Genomic DNA, 19,851 nt, shown 5'->3' on the forward strand with positions numbered 1-19,851 from the left:
CAGGGTGATAACTAGTTTAAGAGCAAGTCTCCTTCCTGCCCTTGTTTAGTTTCAGGATTGGACTATGATAAATACTGGGTTTTAGCCAGTGGTTTATAGTGTAAAAAGTAAAGGATATATTCACAACATACCTGTCCGTTTATCATACACAGCGTACGTGCTAACATTAGTGGGATTAAGATGCAAAACCTGTGTGTTATGGTTCTATATGGTTCCCTAAAGGCCACTCGCATGCACTTGGAATGTGGATTAGCCCAGACTCGTTTGCATTGAGTCCAGTATGTCGATGTACATTCCATGACAGTGGGTACTGGTACTGTCCTCACAAGATCCTGCACGAAGCATCCTATGACCAGTCGGTTTACTATGAGTAGTCCTCCTTTGGAAATCTGTGGCCAGGTTGCTCCTTTGTAGCCCTGCGTCGACACCATGCTCCATAAAGCGGCTAATGCATATCGTTGGGTTACCACCAGGAAAAGAAGGGCTTTCTGCTCTGGAAGCTCTGAGTGTAGGATTCACTGTTGTTCTTTTGATGTGACCGAGCTGTTTCTACAATAACTGGTGGCGTCTGAACCAACTGCAGAGGGCTCTTCCCATCCTTAAGAGCCTGCATCAAATTAAGGATCTGGAAGAGACGGGAATCGAGTGAGTAGCCGACAAAGGTATTGAAATGATAAACAAGAAAATATGCAGATATTTGGGAGAGATCAAGCCAAACTGAAACAAAGACATACATGTGCATCATAGATGTTACTAATAATTATAGCGCCTGTGCATACAATACAATTTCTTCCTTTCCACCTAAAGCACATACCATATAAACATCGCACATCATCAAAATAACATATACTTGCAGGTTACCCTCAGATGCCTAAAGTATGTAATTCATGTTACGTGGTTAAGATACAAATTGTGTGCAGCTTCAGACTTTAGCCACCAGGGGTCGCTACCCACTGTTTCCCATATGCCTCCGTAATTGTACACATACAATAAAATCAAATCTATTATAATTTGTATAACATTAGGGTAACTATCATTCTTGGCCCTAGGCTTGTATCATCTGCCATGTATAACCCGTAATCTGCTATTGAGAGACGCCGTTTAAAGCTTAGGTATTATGTTGTACATGCTATGCATTGGCTGTATATTTGCTTGAACAAGTTTGGACCATAAAGGTATTACCATACCTTTAAAAAGTTTTTCCTTACCTGCCCTCTCATAACCGCAATCTGCTTATGAAATTGTCCTCTATCAAATCCAGGATCTTTCTGTAGTAAAAGAATATAAATAAAATATATCAGGAATACACATGGATCATGGAATGATCGTGCCGGCACTGTAAGACACGTGCAGTTAAAACATGAACTTTACACATGGTGATGGATTAAATGAGGCTACGTACATCATAGTGAAACAGCCCAAGCTGTACTGTTTCTTCCAGGATTGTAAAAGAACACACACCCCAGAACAAGGTGAACTACTTGAAACGAGAGAGCGTTATCAGTTCCGACTTGAAACATTTATTTTGGACATTCTACAGACGCACATGGCTAGTATAAATATTGGCTTATTTTGAACTTTACCCACAAAACATAAAAACATCCTGCCCATTTTGTACTTTAAAAACAAAAAAAAAATCTACATATTAAAACTTGTACAATAATCTGCTTTGAATTACTTCTTAAAGATCATTTTTTAAAAATCTGGAAAATCTGACCTTAGAAAGCTCATAGAGGTCTTCTTCCAAGTCTTTGACAAAATTTGGGTCTGAGATTTTTGGGAGAATGAGTTCTTTGATTTCTTGGGAGAATGGAATTTTGGCTTGTGGCAACCATGCCCAGTAAAAAGGATCTGAGGACAAATATTAAAAAAAGAATGAAAAAAATGAAAATTTCACATCAACAGCAACAAAATACACTTTGAGGATTAGTTAGGACCACCCAAGTCAGCATTCATCAACACAAACTTGGCGACTGTGCAGCCTGGCCTTTTGACCACTTATTTCACGTCTTTCCTTCTGAAGGTAACGATCTGAGGTGGTTGGTGTATGGCTTGAGTTACAGGCCAGTCAGAGAAGATCTGAAAACGCTGAGGCTCGTGAAGCCTCATTCATACAAGTACACTTACATACAATGGGAATTGAGGTAGGATAATCTCTGTAAAGTGGAAATAACTTTAGTGCTAGTCCACGAGATGAAGTCTTTACCCATACATTGTGAGCATTTGGATGATCTGCTGCAATAAGGCAACTCACATGCTCTCCATGAGTCTGGATGCTTTAAGGGGAAAGCAAGACCATTGTCAATAGCAGCGATCTTGATGATTGGCTCCTTTACCAAAACCCAGTCAGACTCCTAATAAAAAAAATAAAAAATAAAAACAAACAGATTTAACCAAAAAACATTTCAAACTCTGGTTCTCCTCATCATATGTTTATGTGAACCGGAAGGCAGGAGTTCTGAGCCTTCCACATTATGGGTTTATAATTCTCTATGAAATAAATATTATGCAAACATATTATATTATATATATATATATATATATATACACAACCTCTTCATTCTTGCACATTCTGTCAACAGCAGTTTGTATATCCATACTTACCCTTGCATTCCCACTTTCCATTGGATAATCATACTTTATTAGCCAGTTGTCATTACCTCTATCTAAGGAAAAGGGAAAAAAACAGTATGAAATATTGGGACTGCCACATACCCAAAAACAATGAATGAAAATAACAGCCAACTCGATGCTCTAGTTCATTTACTCTACTTGGACAGAAGGAAATAGTCTTCGCCACAGCAAAAGCAGAGACTGGTATGGAAGAACAGAAACTAATTGAAATACCCATCCTGGAGCATTAGAAAGAATACTCAATAATCATTTATATAGCATTACTGTGTGAATAATTTCCAGCATACACCGGATTCCCGGCTGTGATCTCCTGTATCTTTTCATCTCACTCGGTTATGGACGAGGATGTGGATTATTATCTATACTGGTCAGCATAAACATAGCTGATACATTTTTTTTTTCTTCTAAGATGCCAACAGTGAGACCAAGGGAAGGCAGCCCAGCGGGTGATTATCCTAAAGTACATACCAGTGTTTCGGATGATGTAATCTAAAACGACTAGTCTCTCGAACTGCAACTGCAGCTGCCTGTTAGTGTTTTCAGGCAGAGGTTCAGCCTCAAACCTCCGAAGCCAGTAGTCCGCATCCTTGTAGCCTTTAACAAACAATTGGAAGGAGCCAACCTACAAAGTAAGACATAATACTGTAAAAGTAAATACAGAGACAGGATATGTAAAAAAAACAAAACCCAAAAACATTGTTATAAATAAATGCCGAATCAGAGTCCGCTACAGACGAGTCCATGGGCTCTTTGCGTAACATGGGATGCCGCCATAATCCTAGCCCTTTACCATGTTTTCAATTTAATTTCTTAAATGAATAATTATGATTAAACAGCGTTTTTATTGCATACAGATGCCATTCAGATTAAGACGTATAGGATAAAGCCTTCAATATTAAATTAGGCATGAAATAGAAGAGTATCTCTGGGAATTCCAGCAATGATTGAGAACATGCAATACTTCTTTGATGGTCATCTGTTGGACGTTAGCGTGGAGATCCGTTGGCATTTATGTTACTCCCTACAGAAATCATTTACGGTCCCTCTACATGCCTTGAATTCCAGTTGCATGTGGTGGTCAAACCCAGTTAGGAAATGGAAACAATTATTCCTGTCTCCCAGCCCCAGACGCTTATAGAAGCAATATGGGAATTCTAGATTGATTGACGGGTTCACTGCTGTCCGACTGTAAGAGGTAACGAAGCAGGGGAGAAGACTCGACGGGAGAGAAAAACATGTCGTCTACTAAAGCCTCTGCTTTAAATGTCCTGCTCTTACTATAGCCTACTTATGCATTCTGGGGCCCCTAAAACAGAACATATACAGGAGTTGTTAAGGGATGTCGTATGTATCCTTGATGACTTAACTGTATGTCATTGCAGAAAATAATGCTGTAAGTCTGAAGCACTCCAGTCGCAGTTCACTGAAGACATTATTATTTAAAGGCTCTCATACCTTACCTTGGGAGGCAATCCAATCCGATTAAACCTCTGACCAACTTTTGGCACCTTCTCCAGCGCCAGGCGTTTTCCTCTTGATTTCACCCTGTCAATGGCACTATAATTAAAGGTTTCGCTGGCAAGATACACAACCTGCAAGGACACAAAGCAGCAAATCTTAGGAACCTTGAAAGGACAACGGTCTGAGCTTGGCAAGCGTACCGGTTAACCTACTCGGTACCGGTACATTATATCCCGGGACATTTCATCATGGATTAAACATATAATACATGTTAATGCTAGAAACCTTCACACTTATATCGCTGTGAAGAAAAATGCAGAGAACCTAGATCTGGCGCATGTGTTGAGATTACTTAAACCGACTAAAATGGATTTGGTTCTTTTCGGGTGCCTGAAGCTTTAATCACAGCTTTTGACACGGGGTGGAAATACGCTATTAGTTCAAGCCATGGTGTATAACTGAACTTGCTCATGTCAGGCCGGGAACCTTAATCGATTAATCACAGAGCGCAAAATCACGCCATCGCAATGACTGTGCAGCCGGCCGCAGGGTAGGTACACTCTCATTTGGGCTGAAATGTCGCAGAAACGGTGAAACTGGCAGTTTCCAAGAATGAATGTAACACCGCTGGGAAACATTATATCTCCCCCATCCACAAAGCCTAAAGCTCTCGCTGCCCAATCCTCAGATTATTTCCTGATACGATCTAAACTATTCAGCTATCCCTAATCTGTTTCATTCTGACGCCTGCTCGTTATTTCATGACATGTCTGGATTATGAGAAGTATTTACCTTAGTCCGAGGGACAATTTTAAGCCCTAGTTTTTGGTCCACCAGACTTGCGCCAGCTTCCGAGAGATATCCCTGATTTAAAACAAGACAGTCTCTCCCAAAGCAGCACGGACAGCAGAGCTTCTGCAGCCACTTCGTCCACTTGGGGTTAAGTTGGCCGTACGGTTCCTCGTTCTTTGGTTTAAAGACAGCGATAATTTCCTAAAAAAGAATAAAATGGCAAATTAAGGGAAATAAAAATGTATATTTCATCCAGTGACAAAACAACTAAATGCCTACGTTTCAAATTCAATAATATTTTTATTCCAATGTATCAAGAAAACACCTGGATTCTGTTTTAATATATATATTTTACTCGCTTGCATGTCAGCTCGGTGTAGGTGTTTTGTTTTATTTAACCAAATAATTGCAAATGCACAGATCATGTGACGCAAGTTAATTGTATAACGTATCTATGCCACTATGAGTGAGGGTGTGAGCAAGAGCGCATGAGTGAGGGTGTGAGCAAGAGCGCGTGAGTGAGGGTGTGAGCAAGAGCGCGTGAGTGAGGGTGTGAGCAAGAGCGCGTGAGTGAGGGTGTGAGCAAGAGCGCGTGAGTGAGGGTGTGAGCAAGAGCGCGTGAGTGAGGGTGTGAGCAAGAGCGCGTGAGTGAGGGTGTGAGCAAGAGCGCGTGAGTGAGGGTGTGAGCAAGAGCGCGTGAGTGAGGGTGTGAGCAAGAGCGCGTGAGTGAGGGTGACAATGAATTTCATTTTCAAATGAAAAAAGGCCTCCACACGGAAATCCGAATCTGTAGAAGAAGGTTGGGATGAGGGGGTCTCAGATGGCGGAAGGAGCTATCAGTCAGCTGTCTCCAGCACGGTTACTTCAGGCGTATGTGTTCCAATTAAACAAGTCATGGTATAAATCAGAAGGTCACACTCTGATTTACCGGCAGATTACATTTAGATTTACATGCATGCTACATGCGCGTCTCCGGTATATTTATCATATGTTCCTCATGTGATTTGATGGTACGTGTCACACGTTGTAACTCAGGAAGTTCAAAGTCGAAACCCAACATTAGTCATTTAAAGGAGGACATGAAACGCTCACGACCAGGACTCCTGAAAGGGAACCAACAGACATGGCCTGGGGTATTCGCCGACATTTAATTAGACCAAGTTAAGAGTAATACGGACTGCGAGGAGAGAACAAAAAGGGAATCATTCACTACAGATTGGGCCGGGTGCAGCGGGTCAGCAGATGATGAGTATGAGATGGCAACGAGAACGTTTGAAAACATTGTGCAAACACTTACTAAACAAACCATATCTCGCACGACTAGGACTTTAAAGGGACGCTCCACCCATTAAATTAACTTTAATGGATATAACAATATTGTCCCTTTATACTAGTATTTCCTCCCCTTGCAAATAAATGGACAGGTTGTGGTTGTGGCAGCGCTACAAGATTTCTGAGGGAAAAACCCGCCTTCCGGGCCTGTCAGGTGGGTGTAGATTAGGGTTTAATAATGATTAAACTTGCCATCGCCTTTACCCACCATAATGTTTGTTGTGTGTATTTCTTGTGCCTCCCTAAGCCTCAATATACTCATCCAACTCCAGTGCTGGCTTTAGGGTCACCACATCCACCATGTTTTTAATAGACATTCTATACCGGTGAGGCTTATGGGACACTATATTGTCCTTTTAACCAAGAATTTTGCAATGCGAGAGAAAGGACACGACAGAAAGCATCCAATAATATCCGGTATTTAATAAAAGAGGATTTTGGATTATAGACTATAGGATTTAGTATGTGGCATGAAAGTGCTACTTCACAGAATACGGGGTCAATTCCTGGAAAGAGAGAGACTTTCGTTGGGAGTGAAAGCCAAACAATGATGTCAAAGAATTCAGGAATGACTGCAATGCACACAACACCATCCTGAAGAGCAAATAACGGCCAAACGCGGTGGGCCTTTTGGGTCTTACGCACAATATACATTCCAGAACGACTGGCGAGTGTTTTGGATTGAAGGGACATCTTCAGAACATGTGATGCATATGCATATGTCTGAGTTGAAACCACAACTCTCCTCTTAGTGAATAAACCTATATATAAACACATATATATATGGGGTAAGATAATTTGGCACTGTTATCCGAGGCCGGGCACTAAGATTGAGTGATCGTTCATTTAATAAGTAAAGCATTGTGTATCTTGCGTGTGTCATTTTCTTTTTACTTGTCTTTGGCGCACTGAACGTTACATTCATGTACAAAGCTTGGTTTGGGGACCTCTAAATTACAGGGATCCCAAAGTGAATTTAGGTGAAAAAACGCTAATGTAGATGGATTTAAAGCTTTAGATTGGATTGGTAAAGATCATCAGTCCCGCGTTACAATAGAGTCCATCACAACGCTCTCGTCTTTAGGTGGAAAACGTTACTTTGTTAAAAACAGTCAACCAGGGATAGATAAACGTATCTGGGAAACGAGAGGAGCAGGTAAGGTGAGAAATTAGACGGGAATCTGAGACGAGGCCGGCTTTACCTCTAACCCAAGAAAGTGAGACGGAAGGCGTTTTGGAGACGCTCCAATTTCAAGTGACTGAATGTCAACTCTCTCTTACAGATGTGAATTAAATGATCGGATACACCCTCTGCGGATACACGGATCAGATATGCGTAGAATAACGCGCAGGAAATATATGATCAGCGACCATGCCGTAGTTTCACTTGTTAGGAAAAAGTTATCTTTGTGTGTGAATTATTTAAATATTGTGAAACTGACAGCAGGTCCGTCGTCTTCTTCTTTTGTACCAAGATGTCTTATGTGCATTAATCTATGAACAACAAGTTCAGAAATTGTTCTCACAAACAATCCCATGACACACTGAGGCTTTCTAACGTTAAAGCCGCTACTTGTTCTGTAAGAATAGAGAGGGAGGTTCACAGCGAACTGGGAGAAGTTTGCTGCACAAACTTGGAAATGACATCATTGTCATCATCATCATCATTAATCACGCTTCATCCAGCTGTCCAGACAAGTCTGTGCACTTTATTGATAACTTGTACTAAAATAGGAAGACCCTCGTATGAAACAAGCACTACATTCTAGATCCCACCTACATTCCATGTATTTATGTAGCGCCAGCAGATTCCGTAGCGCTGTTACAATAGGGGGACATTACAATTATACAACTTCAAATGATAATAACATGCTGGCAAAGAAGAAGAAGGTCCTGCTTTTGTGAGCTTACAATCTAATATAAACACAGATAACAGAATGGAAAACATGTTACTGTAGGTGAAAAAAGAACACAGAACACGTTTGATGTCAACAGAAAAAAAAACAGGTCACGGGTTCTATGATCACCTTTTAAAGTACGGGAAAACAGAATGAATCAACTGGAGACTAAGGTATTATTAAATATATTATTAACCCTTTGCTTCTGCAATCATGGGGTGTAATACGTGTTACGTCTTGTGTAAGGCATTGCAGTATATGAAGGCGCTATGTAAATTAATAATTAAACCGGTACTAATGTAATAAAAGTTAAGGTTCTCTTTCGTGGAATAGGAGACTTAGCGCTATCATCCTCAGCAACGCTTATTAAGGAAGAATGATCTGTATTCCAACAGCAGCTGTTTGGCTCATGTGACTGAACACGGAAACCGGGAAGAACAATGTAGAGAAATAAGGAAATGCTGGAATGGTAAAGAATTTGCATCCCTGATGCCTCCCCCAGAGGAAGACTACAGGCGCTTCATACCGGGGAACTCTCTGGGTTTGACCCCAATCTCAGGTTAAGGGGCAGATTCTCAGGGTCCCGCAGTCTGATGGTTCTTTTGCTACAGGTATCTTATGGCTGATATCCCTGCTTGAATGCAGGTGACTCCAGTGCACCTTTAAATAATGAAAAGTTAGGTTTCCTTGGTGACCGGTATTGGTCATTTGGGTAACTAACATGTCACGTGAGTCACTTTATAGACTCTGCATGATGGGCTATTAAAGGGTTAATGCTCGAAGGGTCTCTTGTTCAGCTTATTCAGAAAGTTCCCGGGTATGCTGATACCACCCTGTGGTCCATGGCTGCAGAAGATGCTCCAGACTAACTACCCCGTCCCGTATGAGAAAGTACCCCAGCCTTACTTCTTGCTCATCTTTAACGAAGTAGCTGCCGCTGGATCCCTGGTAGATCCTCTCCGGGAAGATGCCTCGTTCGATGGCCCTTTCCGCCTTCTTCACAACCTCAGCAAACTCTGGATCGTCGGGGAAGCGATTTAGGTCCCGGTGATGGGAGCGATCAAGTAATGGCTGCCTTTCACGCTCACCGGGAGAACCGGGAGGAGACGGGCCGGCGCTGGCACGAGCTGAGGAGCCACAAGGAGGAGAGGGAGAAGAGGCCGGTAACCGGACTACTATTCCAGGCACTATAGGGAGGCGACTAGTGGGACTGAGTTGGGCCGAAGCCACCGGAGAGCCCTGCTGTGGTAAGGTGTAGTCGTTCTTATCCCGAACCGGAGATACCAGTGGACTGGTCTCATCCATTCTCCTAATAAAGGGGTTAGAGGAGTGAGGGCACACACCGGGAACGGGCACCCCGGTGCCGCCGCTGACAGGTTGATTGTAAACAGCGACAGAAGCAAGTGAACAGGTGACAATCAGCTGACTCACAGCCACAGCCGCTCACTTCCGGATCCCTCCAGCCAATGAAAGAACTAGGTGCGTGGGCTCGGGCCTGTCCAGTCCACGCTCCGAGCTATTGCTAACCACACCCCCAGCCACCTAGCCCCGCCTCGTGCGGCTGCACCGCTATTTCGCGCAATGCAGGTTTGGTTGAGGCGTCTGTCTCCGCCTAGTGTTACTACTGATACAGACCGCCGGCTGCCCTTTTCAAACATGGCGACTGAGGCATCATCGGAGGATAGTTGACAAAATCAGGAATTATTCTCGGTGACCAAATTAACTATTTCAAATATGTCCAAAAATCGCCTAAGCTTTAATAATATTCTATTTTTAAACGTATGCCTTGAAACATAAATTTGTATTAATTACTTAATTATAAAATAATCTTTTGAGAATCAGGGGATCTTTTGAGGCAGACCGAATAACTCGTGTCCTTTGTATGTTAAAATGAGAGCGGGTCACGTTTAGCTAACTTTGGATGGGTAGCTGCCTCATAATTGCTGCTGAATAAACTCCGTCCCTCAGTAAAGATGGTGACATGCGAGGAACCGCTAGCTTGCGGAGTAAGGAAAGCCTGCAGACCAATCGGATGCATCGATATTCTCTGTATCCATGACGACCGGCTCGGCAGACCGATGTCTGGGGGAATGAACCAAGACGAAAGGGACTGAACAGCCGCTGGTGTTCGGTGGCGAGGCCGTTCATGGGGAGTGATGAGCGGAGCTGCCCCTGGGGTAATACGGTAAGTGCTGATCTGCCTTTAGTATCCTGGTCACCTACCCAGCGACACTGCACCACAATGGGGGAGCAGGTGTCCGGAACTATACATTCCGGAATTTGGGCTCCTGCTTAGGAAAAAATGGTAGCCATAAAGTGCTTTGTACTGGGCGGCCCGGTGCCAGGGAACTTTCTCCATGAATACAAGTCACGTGATGATGTACATGGCTTCCTATAAGCCTCCAGTCATTGGCATTGCTGGTGGATACTATGTGTAGTCAGTCAGGTGGCATCCCCTAATGGGAGGCATATGCTGGTGGCTTCTGCCACAGGTGTTATACTGTGAACCCGCTGGGGGCAGTTATTGCGGCACTCAGGGGCCGCTATTATGGAGATCACTTTTGGAATCAAGAAAAGCTCAGATACTTTAGATACCAGTGATGAGAGCGCTGAGCACACTATAGGGACATAACCTGGCATCATATCAGGGGAGCCGGACCGACACATCGGGTGAGCCGTACTGACAAATCGGGGTCTTATGGAGCAGATGGAATCCTGGAGAACAGCAATGACCTTGATTATCCCTTCCACGGGTGTCATTAACGTGTGAGACGGGCTTCATGTCTACTCAGAAAGGTGATCTGAATGTATTTTAATAATGTATAAAGGTTGGAAAGCGCGTATTGTGACCATTCCACAGGTTCCTTTGGCGATAAGACCACATTCTAAAGGAAACGCCAGGATTCTCCCACCATTGGCTACCACCACGTGTTGTCACAGGTGTGTTAGCGTGTTCAGGTATCTTCACTAGGTTTCAGAGCATATGGTGGCCTGAAAACATTGGGATCAGTCAGTGCTGGAAAAGTCCACGTGCTTGTGGGGTGATCAGATCAATGATACCTAAAGCACGTTTGTAGAAGAGACGTCCGAGGTCCAAAACCTCAGGTGACTTTAGATTGTATTTTGTGTATCATCTGAAACAAAAGGCTCCGGCTTCTCTCGGACCTGTATGTGTTTTTATTATGGCAGAGAGGGGATTTATGGTTGTCACTGAAAGGGTTACTTGTCTTCTAGTTGCAAAGATGCCCCATTGCCTAAATTTGCATCTAAAATAAATCTGCTGGAAGACAATAGCCGGGATGATTGCGTATTCTGTGTGTTGTCCCGTTGTGCGGACCGGGCTTTGTGATCAGGGATGGACACCACAGCTTGTAATTCTATGAAGGGAAGCAGAAGGACTTCTTTCTCTACGCTGCCTGCTTACTAAGTGTTATCACAGGGCCGCTCCTAGGCTTCCAAGCCCCCTAGTGATTCCGACACCCCCTCCTGTGCGCTCTTCATTCATAACATAGGGAGGAAGCTCATGGCAGCGCCACATGCAGCTCAGAGGACTAGTCGGCCCCCCTGGGCCGGCTCAGAGGACTAGACAATCTAGAAAGACAATATGTATACCATAACATCTTCTGTAGGTACGTAACCGATTGGGTTACTGTCGGCCAAAACCTAGCCGCACTAACACAAAACATCTTTGTGTTTAAGCGTATAACTTCATACATAGCTAGCCAGATCCACCAGCCTTCAAATATCGCCTCTGGTGCCTAACATACTGAGATCAATATGAGCCAATGAGAAAATGGGTTGATATAGAAAAAAAAGAAGTAATCGAGATCTCAGAGGTCTCTTCTTCACTCTTACTGAAGAAGAGACTTCTGTGGTCCTGCGACCTTTGTGTAATGTAACATCTTTTTCTGTGTAGGCCCGATACAAAGTATCAACTTTAACAAGACTACTAATATCTTAGCAGATTTTCCAATAATGTTTGCCCCTGGCTGCCGGTGCTGCGCTGTCATCGCCTTTGTTTGTTTGTATGAATGTATCTGTTTGAAATGTTTAAATAAATAAAGGGATTTACTACAATAACAATAGGCCTTTTTTTACCGGTGGGACTTTAAAGCGCGTTACAGGTGTACACATATGTATATACTTTATAAAGCCCTGAGGCTTAGATGTAATGTAAGGAGGTTTTGCTTTACTGAAGGTGGTAGATAAGTAGAACAGCCTCCCAGCAGAAGTGTTAGAGGCTAAAACAGGAAGGAAATTTAAACACGCAAGATATATATATATATGTTGCTGTACAGCGTTGCGTGATTGGCTGGTGTTCTAAATAAAAGATAAAGATTATTTGTTAAGCCCAGAGCTAACGAGTTCCTTAATGTTCCGCGTGTTCTGGATCCCAGTCGGGGTCAGGAGGGTCTGCGTTTAAATCTAATATCGGGGAGGCAGAGCCGGTCTTGCGCTCTTTTCTTTATTGTTATTAGGACGAGTGGTATCGTGGGAATGCCGCCCGTCACTTTCTGCCGTTATATATGGGGAGGAGGCCGCAGAATCCATTAGGCTATTAAATCATCCGATCCGGCTGTCTAGACCTAATCACACTTAAGCACTTTTGTCCTCCGCAGGAGTTTTTTTTTAATCCTTTTACAGCCGGAGTTTAAAGAAACGCCCCGACCGCTTTGTCAGCTCTGAATTCTCTATATTAATGGATCTCGGAACAATATCTTAATCTTTTGAGCACAAACATGTTAATTATACTTCACATGACTCTTTTCATGTCTGTTACGGGTGCCATCTGTTTGCTCCTGAATGGCATGTTAGTCATTTGCCCCCTTTTGCCCCTGACATGTGTTTGCATGTGTTACACACAGACTCCTCGTGCATCCTCATTACCTGCGCTTTTAATGCATTCATTTTCAGGTAGTTCTGCTATTACATCATTCGGTGTCTATAGCGGGCCACATCTGTACAAACCCACAAAAAGTGCTTAAATGCCGTCTGATAGCTCCCATCACCCCTTTCACATGCTCTGCTTGATGGGAGTTTTAGTCCATAGCAGCGGGCGTTCTGATGATTAGCTGGATACACGTCGTATCTCTCTTTTACGGACGAGCCTCAACTACGCAGGATCCATGTTTTCATTCTAGATCCTTCTAGATTGTCAGCTCATTTGAGCAGCACCCTCATTACCTTTTCTTTCTGTAAGTCCAAATTATGTGATGTGCTACTTGTTATGTCCTGTTTACCCACTTTACAGCGCCGCAGAATATGGTGGCGCTATATAAATCAATCAATAAGTATCATGCTGGAAGTAGCCATCAGAAGATGGGTACACTGTGGTCATAAAGGGATGGACATGGTCAGCAACAATACTCAGGTAGGCTGCGGCGTTTAAACGATGCTCAATTGGTACTAAGGGACCCGAACTGTGCCAAGAAAATGTCCCCCACACCATTACACCACCAGCCTGAACCGTTGGTACAAGGCTTCATACACCAAAGTCTGACCCTGCCATTTGAATGTCGCAGCTGGAATCGAGACTCATCAGATCAGGCAACGTTCTTCCAGTCTTCCATTGTCCAATTTTGGTGATTCTGTGTGAATTATAGCCTCAGTTTCCTGTTCTTAGCTGACAGGAGCGGCACCCGGTGGGGTCTTCTGCTGCTGTAGCCCATCTGCTTCATGGTTCGACGTGTAGTGGGTTCAGAGATGGTGTTCTGTATACCTTGCTTGTAACGAGTGGTTATTTGAGTTACTGTTGCCTTTCTGTCAGCCCATTCTTCTCTGACCTCTGACATCAACAAGGCATTTCCGTCACACAACTGCCGCTCACTGGATATTTTCTCTTTTTCGGACCATTCTCTGTAAACCCTAGAGATGGTTGTGCATGAAAATCCCAGTAGATCAGCAGTTTCTGAAATACTCAGACCAGCCCATTCCGGCACCAACCACCACGCCACGTTCAAAGTCACCTAAATTCTCTTTCTTCCCAATTCTGATGCTCGGTTTTAAGTTTTGCGAGTTGTCTTGACCACATCTATGTGCCTAAATGCATTGAGTTGCTGCCATGTGATTGGCTGATTAGCTATTTGTGTTAACAAGCAATTGTTGAGTGAGCAATTGCCCAGTGAGTGTGTATTTGTATGAATATTTTGCCTACAATGTTGGTGTAAAGGTCTGGGAGAAACGCTTGGTTTCTGGCTGGCAGAAGATTAAATACTTGAAGCGTATTCACATATTAGTTGGAATAATTCTTTTCCATCGCTAATCTATTTGTAGCGACGTTAATTCATATAAATACTCAGCGATGAGTCATCTTTTTCCATTTTAAGTGCTATCCCGGCAGACAGCAGTAAATATATTTCCTTCGGTTAGGAACCGAACCTCGTCTTTTCTATTCAGTCATGAGTTCGCAATTAAATTATAAGAGATTAAGCCACCTTCATCTACAGTGAGTCACATCAGCAACAGATATTTGATTATCGCTCGGTTTCTGGTGGGACGCAGACTCCATGTGAAGTAGATCTAGCCTTACTTTGGTCTTTTTCTCCCATCAAAAATGCCCACAAAAAAACGGGAACTAATAATGGCGACAACTCAATTAGGAAATCAACGTTGTATTTTGGTGTTTGGAGCCCGTGCCATTCAAATAGAATTCATATTATGGCCATTGGCTGCGCATGCATCAAAGCAGATCGGCCTCTTTATTAAAAGTAAAAAAGATGATTTGCGAATTTTATTTTTTTTATTTAAAAAATGTGCATTAAGTGTACAAAGTGACCACTTAAATCTTTCATCATAGCAAACAATGGTCCTGCCAACTGGAGCAGTCAGGTGGTTGCTATGGTGATAAGACCACTTTTCAAACATTGCATGTTACATGCCCCCCCAATAAAAAAAAATCTATTTGATAATAAGAAAAAAAAGTTTTGTTCTTTCTGTATGTAAATATTTATTTAAAGACAATGCTGCTAACAGTAGCAAGTTCTTTACCTGTCTGTAGTAACTTTCAGGTAATTGCCTTATTCTCCACTAGAGGGCGCCTGTTATCAGCTACAAGGTGTTCAAAGCACTTCTTCGCGTCTGTTCATTTCTTTAAGGAAGCACACTTGCTTTCTGTGTTTGGGGATGGGGGGCACCTACCAGATCACACACCCTGTGACCCAAATCACAAAACGGAAATGTTAAAACCCTCAATACAATCAGGTGCCTCCGTCCAGGGTGTTTGCACATGCCGGCCCTCGCCTCTGTGAGTCCTCTGCACCTCTACTTAGTGGGGGCTAGTTATATGTTACCTGATCATAGACGTGTTTGGAGCGTCATGTCACTTATCTGTGAAAAACCCTTATGTGTTGTACGCTGCAAAAAAATTTCTGCCACTGGTGTCTGATTAACGTTGATTTCATGAATGTCTGTATTGTTGTTTTTTTTCTCCAGGTTCACCATTCTCTGTAGCGGGTTTGAAGCATGACGCTGATTAAAGGCTCTTTTACGTATTCCAGCGGAGAGGAGTATCACGGAGAATGGAAGGAAGGTCAGCACAGAGGATTGTTATTACTGTGATGCGATGGAGAAGTTTACATACATTTCAGAAATATTGCTGCTCTGCCTTAGCCTAAATCCTTTAGAAATGGTTGTTTGAAAATATGGTTCCCAAATCATGCAGGGAGCAATGTGTTTTCAGCTCAAAATACACTATAAATGCACCAGCCTACCAAACACGTGGTGCAGGAAGCGCGTGGCTGGCCCTGTATGATGTATAGTTAAATTGGTACAACTTCTTCAGTGTTTCCCTACCCACTGAGTTGTGCATCATGGTCTTGCTGGAGACGCTTACCAGTACTGGCCCCTTTTAAATGGTGAATTATGGAGATAAAACCACAACTTTTCACAGGTACGCAAACATGAAGCATTCGGAACAGAAACCCAAAGATAGTTCCTCGGCACAGAATACATTGGAAAGAAGCATGGCCGAGGTGCCATATGATCATTCATTCCCAGATATTTGTCTCGTGCTGAATTAGGGAGCAGCACTAGGCTTGACCCAGAATGAATGTGCGCATGAATGGGGTCGGATACTAATCACTCTATTCTTTTCTTTGAGGCCGGAGACATGGCATGGGCCACTTACTGTTTGCTGATGGCACCGTCTACGCCGGTCAGTTTGAAAACGGGCTTTTCAGCGGCTATGGAGTGTTAACCTTTTCAGACGGTTCAAGGTGAGGAAAAAAGAAATCTAAAGTGAATGTGATTTCCCTGACTACATGGAGAGCATCTGTTTGTTTTTTTTGGTAAAGCTGGGATTTGGCAAGTTATCCTGTATTTAATCATCTCACAGTGTGCAAAGTACAAATTAACCTATTGTTTTCTATATGTTTTTATTGCATGATTTTCTTGGTGTAAGATGTCATTCCGCAGTAATCCGTATCAGCTGAGAGCAGCGGTATCGCCCTATGATGATCAATTCTCCCACTGTTCTCTGTGGATGCGCGTGATGTTAGCTTCGTATTACAGATGCTGGCCCATAAACCTTATTAGACCCGCCATTGCATTCTTTCCTCTTAAGGTTTAATCACATAAAGTTTCCATGGGACCTGTCTTTTCTCTGCTAAGCCAGACTCATCATTTGTTGTACTAAATGTTCTATGAGTAAAGAATTATTTCCGGGAAGGGTTTGGGTATTCAGTAGTACCAGGAATGATGTTTAATGCTGCGTTTAGTTACAAGAGTAAGTGGAACAGCACCTTTATAAAAGTATGACATCATACCCTGGTGTGCCGCATCAGCTGGCTATGTAAGGGGGGCCGTGATACAGAGGCTTGTGCTAAGAACTGCAGAGAGCATATTAGGGGAGATCATCTGATACCCAAGCCGGTGCGTCATGGAACTGCAGATGCCCTGAGACCCTTTTGCCCCGGGCCTGTGTACCCTACCTCCCGACAGGCCTGGCTGTTGTATTCTTCATGTATGAGCAAGTGCACGTATTGGTAATAAAATAAGAAATAAATAATAAAGTAAATAAGACCGTGTTTTCCGTAATATATACTCTGCAGGTATGAAGGGGAGTTTGTTCAGGGCAAGTTCCAAGGCGCTGGTGTCTTTACCCGCTTTGACAACATGAAATATGAGGGAGAATTTAAAGGGGGACGAGTGGAAGGTTATGGTAAGTAATATGATTTTCTTTTTTTGCATTATGTGCCCGGTCTGTTATGTTTTCTGCTTTATGATTCTTTTCTAACCCTGTGAAGCAGCCACTGCCCAGCAAAATTCTGATACATACCAGTAATTCTGTAAATGCATCCAGCGTGTCCATCGTTTTAAATGACCATGTTTCCCTTAAAGCACCTAGAGCCCCCACCATTGAGCGAGTGCTAAAAGGTAAGGAAAGTGCGGTGGTCCTTTATTTGTGGAAGAGAAGGGGAGAAAAAGCAGAGAGTGCTTACAGTGACTTTAAAGCTCTGTATCAGAATAGAATATTTTCTATTGCAGTAACCGTATTTGCTTGATTATAAGACAAGCCCCCCCAACTTTGCATCTTAATGAAAGAAAAAAAAAAACCCCAAAAGGTCTCAATATAAGATGACCCTACTGGAAAAATAATCAAAAGCACTCTTGCACTCACTCTCCCTGGCTCTCACACGCTTAGTCAACGTCTCCCTACCTTCTCTGACGACCGCTTTTGAGTCCCTCTCTCCTTTTCCAGAGCTCCATTTCTTCTTTTGCCTCTTCTTGTTCGTCTGCCCTCTTTCTTCTTCCGCTTCTCCCAGGCATCAGCTTCGTTATCCAGGCACTTCCACAAAAGGGGCGGAGCCACCATGCACACCCTTTCCCCTGATTGGAGGGACAGGGGAGAGGCTGTCCTCGTGGTGCGTGTAATTTTGCGGAAGTACTCCAAGATGCCAGAATAATGCAGACGGATTTGCAGAGAAAAAAAAAGTGTTTCTGCGCCTGGTTCTTCGCAAATCTGTCTGCATTATTCTGGCCTCTCAGAGTACTTCCCAGAAAAGGTGGAGCCACAGGGACAGCCTCCCCCTGTTCTTCCAATCGGGAAGAGGGTATGTCTAGAGGCCCCGCCCTTTCTGGGAAGTACTCTGAGAGGAAGTGCGCTAGGAGGCCTGTTTCACGGAGAAGTGGATGAAAAAAGACAAGAACAAGAAGAGGCTGTGCTGTGAAAAGGAGACAGGGACACAGAAGCGGTCATCAGAGAAGGTAAGGAGACATTGAGAGAGTGAGAGAATGAGAGAGTTAGTAATGAGCCCCTGGGCTTTGTCTCCAGTGCCTTGATCTGAGTTATGAATAGAAGACAACCTCAAGACAAAGTTGTTGTTTCAGATGATTTGTTTTTGATACAATCCTTGTCTTGAGCAAACTATGGTAATTTTAAAATGCCAAAGAAGACGTGTACATTGTGTGTATTTTTTCCGTTGTGTATGACACATTTTGTTAAATAAATATGTTAATTTGGATGTGCGCAGGACTGCTGACATTTTCAGATGGCTCCCATGGGATTCCAAGAAACGAAGGTCTGTTCGAGGATAACAAGCTTGTAAAGCGTGAGAAATGTCAAGTGGCTATCCAGAGAGCTCAAAGTGCCTCCAAAGCAGCCTGTTGTCTGGTGGCTAACCAGGCCTGATCTGCACCAGACAGCATCTCTTGTGTTTCAACCTGAAGTGCACTCACTTTCCTCCTGCCCTTGACTTCTTTCGACAGCTTGCTGGTGGAAGCAGAGAAACAAACCACTGTTTCTAAAGCTCATTCTTTTCTCTTAATGACACATTCAGGAAACATTAACATGGAAATTTGGAAGTTTATATGTGAACCAAACTGCTGCTTCTTCCAAGTGCAATGGACCACAGCTGGTGCCTCTATAGGAAGAGCTGCCTGTATCAGTGTCTTGGAATGAAAATAGTTTCTATATTATAATAATATATAACAATATATGTATCCATACCACTAATATATGATGTATTCACTAAGTAGTCAATTATAATAATTTATTATAGCATCGCCGTTTTCTTTGAGGAAGCTCTAGTCTTCATGGGAATCCCATCTTGAACTACTTTTGAAGGCAAGTGACTGGTTGATATGTCTACAGAGCCCTGCTGGTGGTAGGTCCAGCATGGGCTGTATTTAGAATTGTAGTAATGGCTGCTGTAAATATATATTATTTTATTCTGTTTCTGCTGCAGACACTTAAGATTCTCAAAGCTGGTATCAGGAGCTTCTTTCTGTTGGCTTTGCACTTGTATTCGGTAAACAGGAATGACGTTGGGATCTGGGATTGTCGCAATGTACGTTTGCTATACTTGAAAAGCTGTGTTTCTTTCCCTTGCCGGTTGTCACGTCCCTGTGTGTGATACCATTTTGTTTATTGTGCATCTATGTTAAAATTTAAGATTATTTTGCGGTACAAAGACACCATAGGGGTTAATTCACAGAAGCATGTGAGGCTGAGTAACAAGCCCCTAGGCTTAGTCGGCAGTGCCTCAGGTCTGAAGTCTGAATAGAATATGACCTCAATTATAAGACAAAAAGTTGTTTTTTCAGATGATTTCAGGTGAGCTGAGGGACGGTAAATATTTCAAGTGATCGACTTCATCTCTGCATTATGGAGGACCAATCCCAGAGAGTTTGTGTTGCAAGAATGGATCGCTAACATTTCGTGTTACCTTATTTCCCCATCAAACTCACCGTTTTATTCACTATACTATGAGATGACCATAGGTTTCCTGGAGTTGAA

General features: G+C 43.0%; 2 protein-coding genes across 2 annotated transcripts; one reads left to right on the forward strand and one right to left on the reverse strand.

Annotated features, from left to right (window-relative positions):
- Positions 1-439: 439 nt before the first annotated feature.
- PI4K2A (phosphatidylinositol 4-kinase type 2 alpha) lies at positions 440-9,564 on the reverse strand. Its single transcript, XM_053451229.1, has 9 exons — positions 9,024-9,564; positions 4,888-5,088; positions 4,095-4,226; positions 3,103-3,256; positions 2,605-2,666; positions 2,255-2,354; positions 1,718-1,851; positions 1,209-1,268; positions 440-625 (listed from the first exon to the last, which is right to left on the reverse strand). Exons 1-9 carry the CDS (start codon positions 9,420-9,422, stop codon positions 464-466), a joined length of 1,404 nt encoding a protein of 467 aa, XP_053307204.1. The 5' UTR covers positions 9,423-9,564; the 3' UTR covers positions 440-463.
- A 621-nt stretch (positions 9,565-10,185) lies between these two features.
- On the forward strand, positions 10,186-19,500 carry MORN4 (MORN repeat containing 4). The gene is made up of 5 exons (XM_053451238.1): positions 10,186-10,302; positions 15,549-15,645; positions 16,216-16,330; positions 17,165-17,274; positions 18,587-19,500. Exons 2-5 carry the CDS (start codon positions 15,579-15,581, stop codon positions 18,742-18,744), a joined length of 450 nt encoding a protein of 149 aa, XP_053307213.1. The 5' UTR covers positions 10,186-10,302; positions 15,549-15,578; the 3' UTR covers positions 18,745-19,500.
- The last annotated feature ends 351 nt before the right edge of the window (positions 19,501-19,851 follow it).

Source organism: Spea bombifrons, chromosome 11, assembly GCF_027358695.1.
Source record: "Spea bombifrons isolate aSpeBom1 chromosome 11, aSpeBom1.2.pri, whole genome shotgun sequence".
NCBI classification, from domain to species: domain Eukaryota; kingdom Metazoa; phylum Chordata; class Amphibia; order Anura; family Pelobatidae; genus Spea; species Spea bombifrons.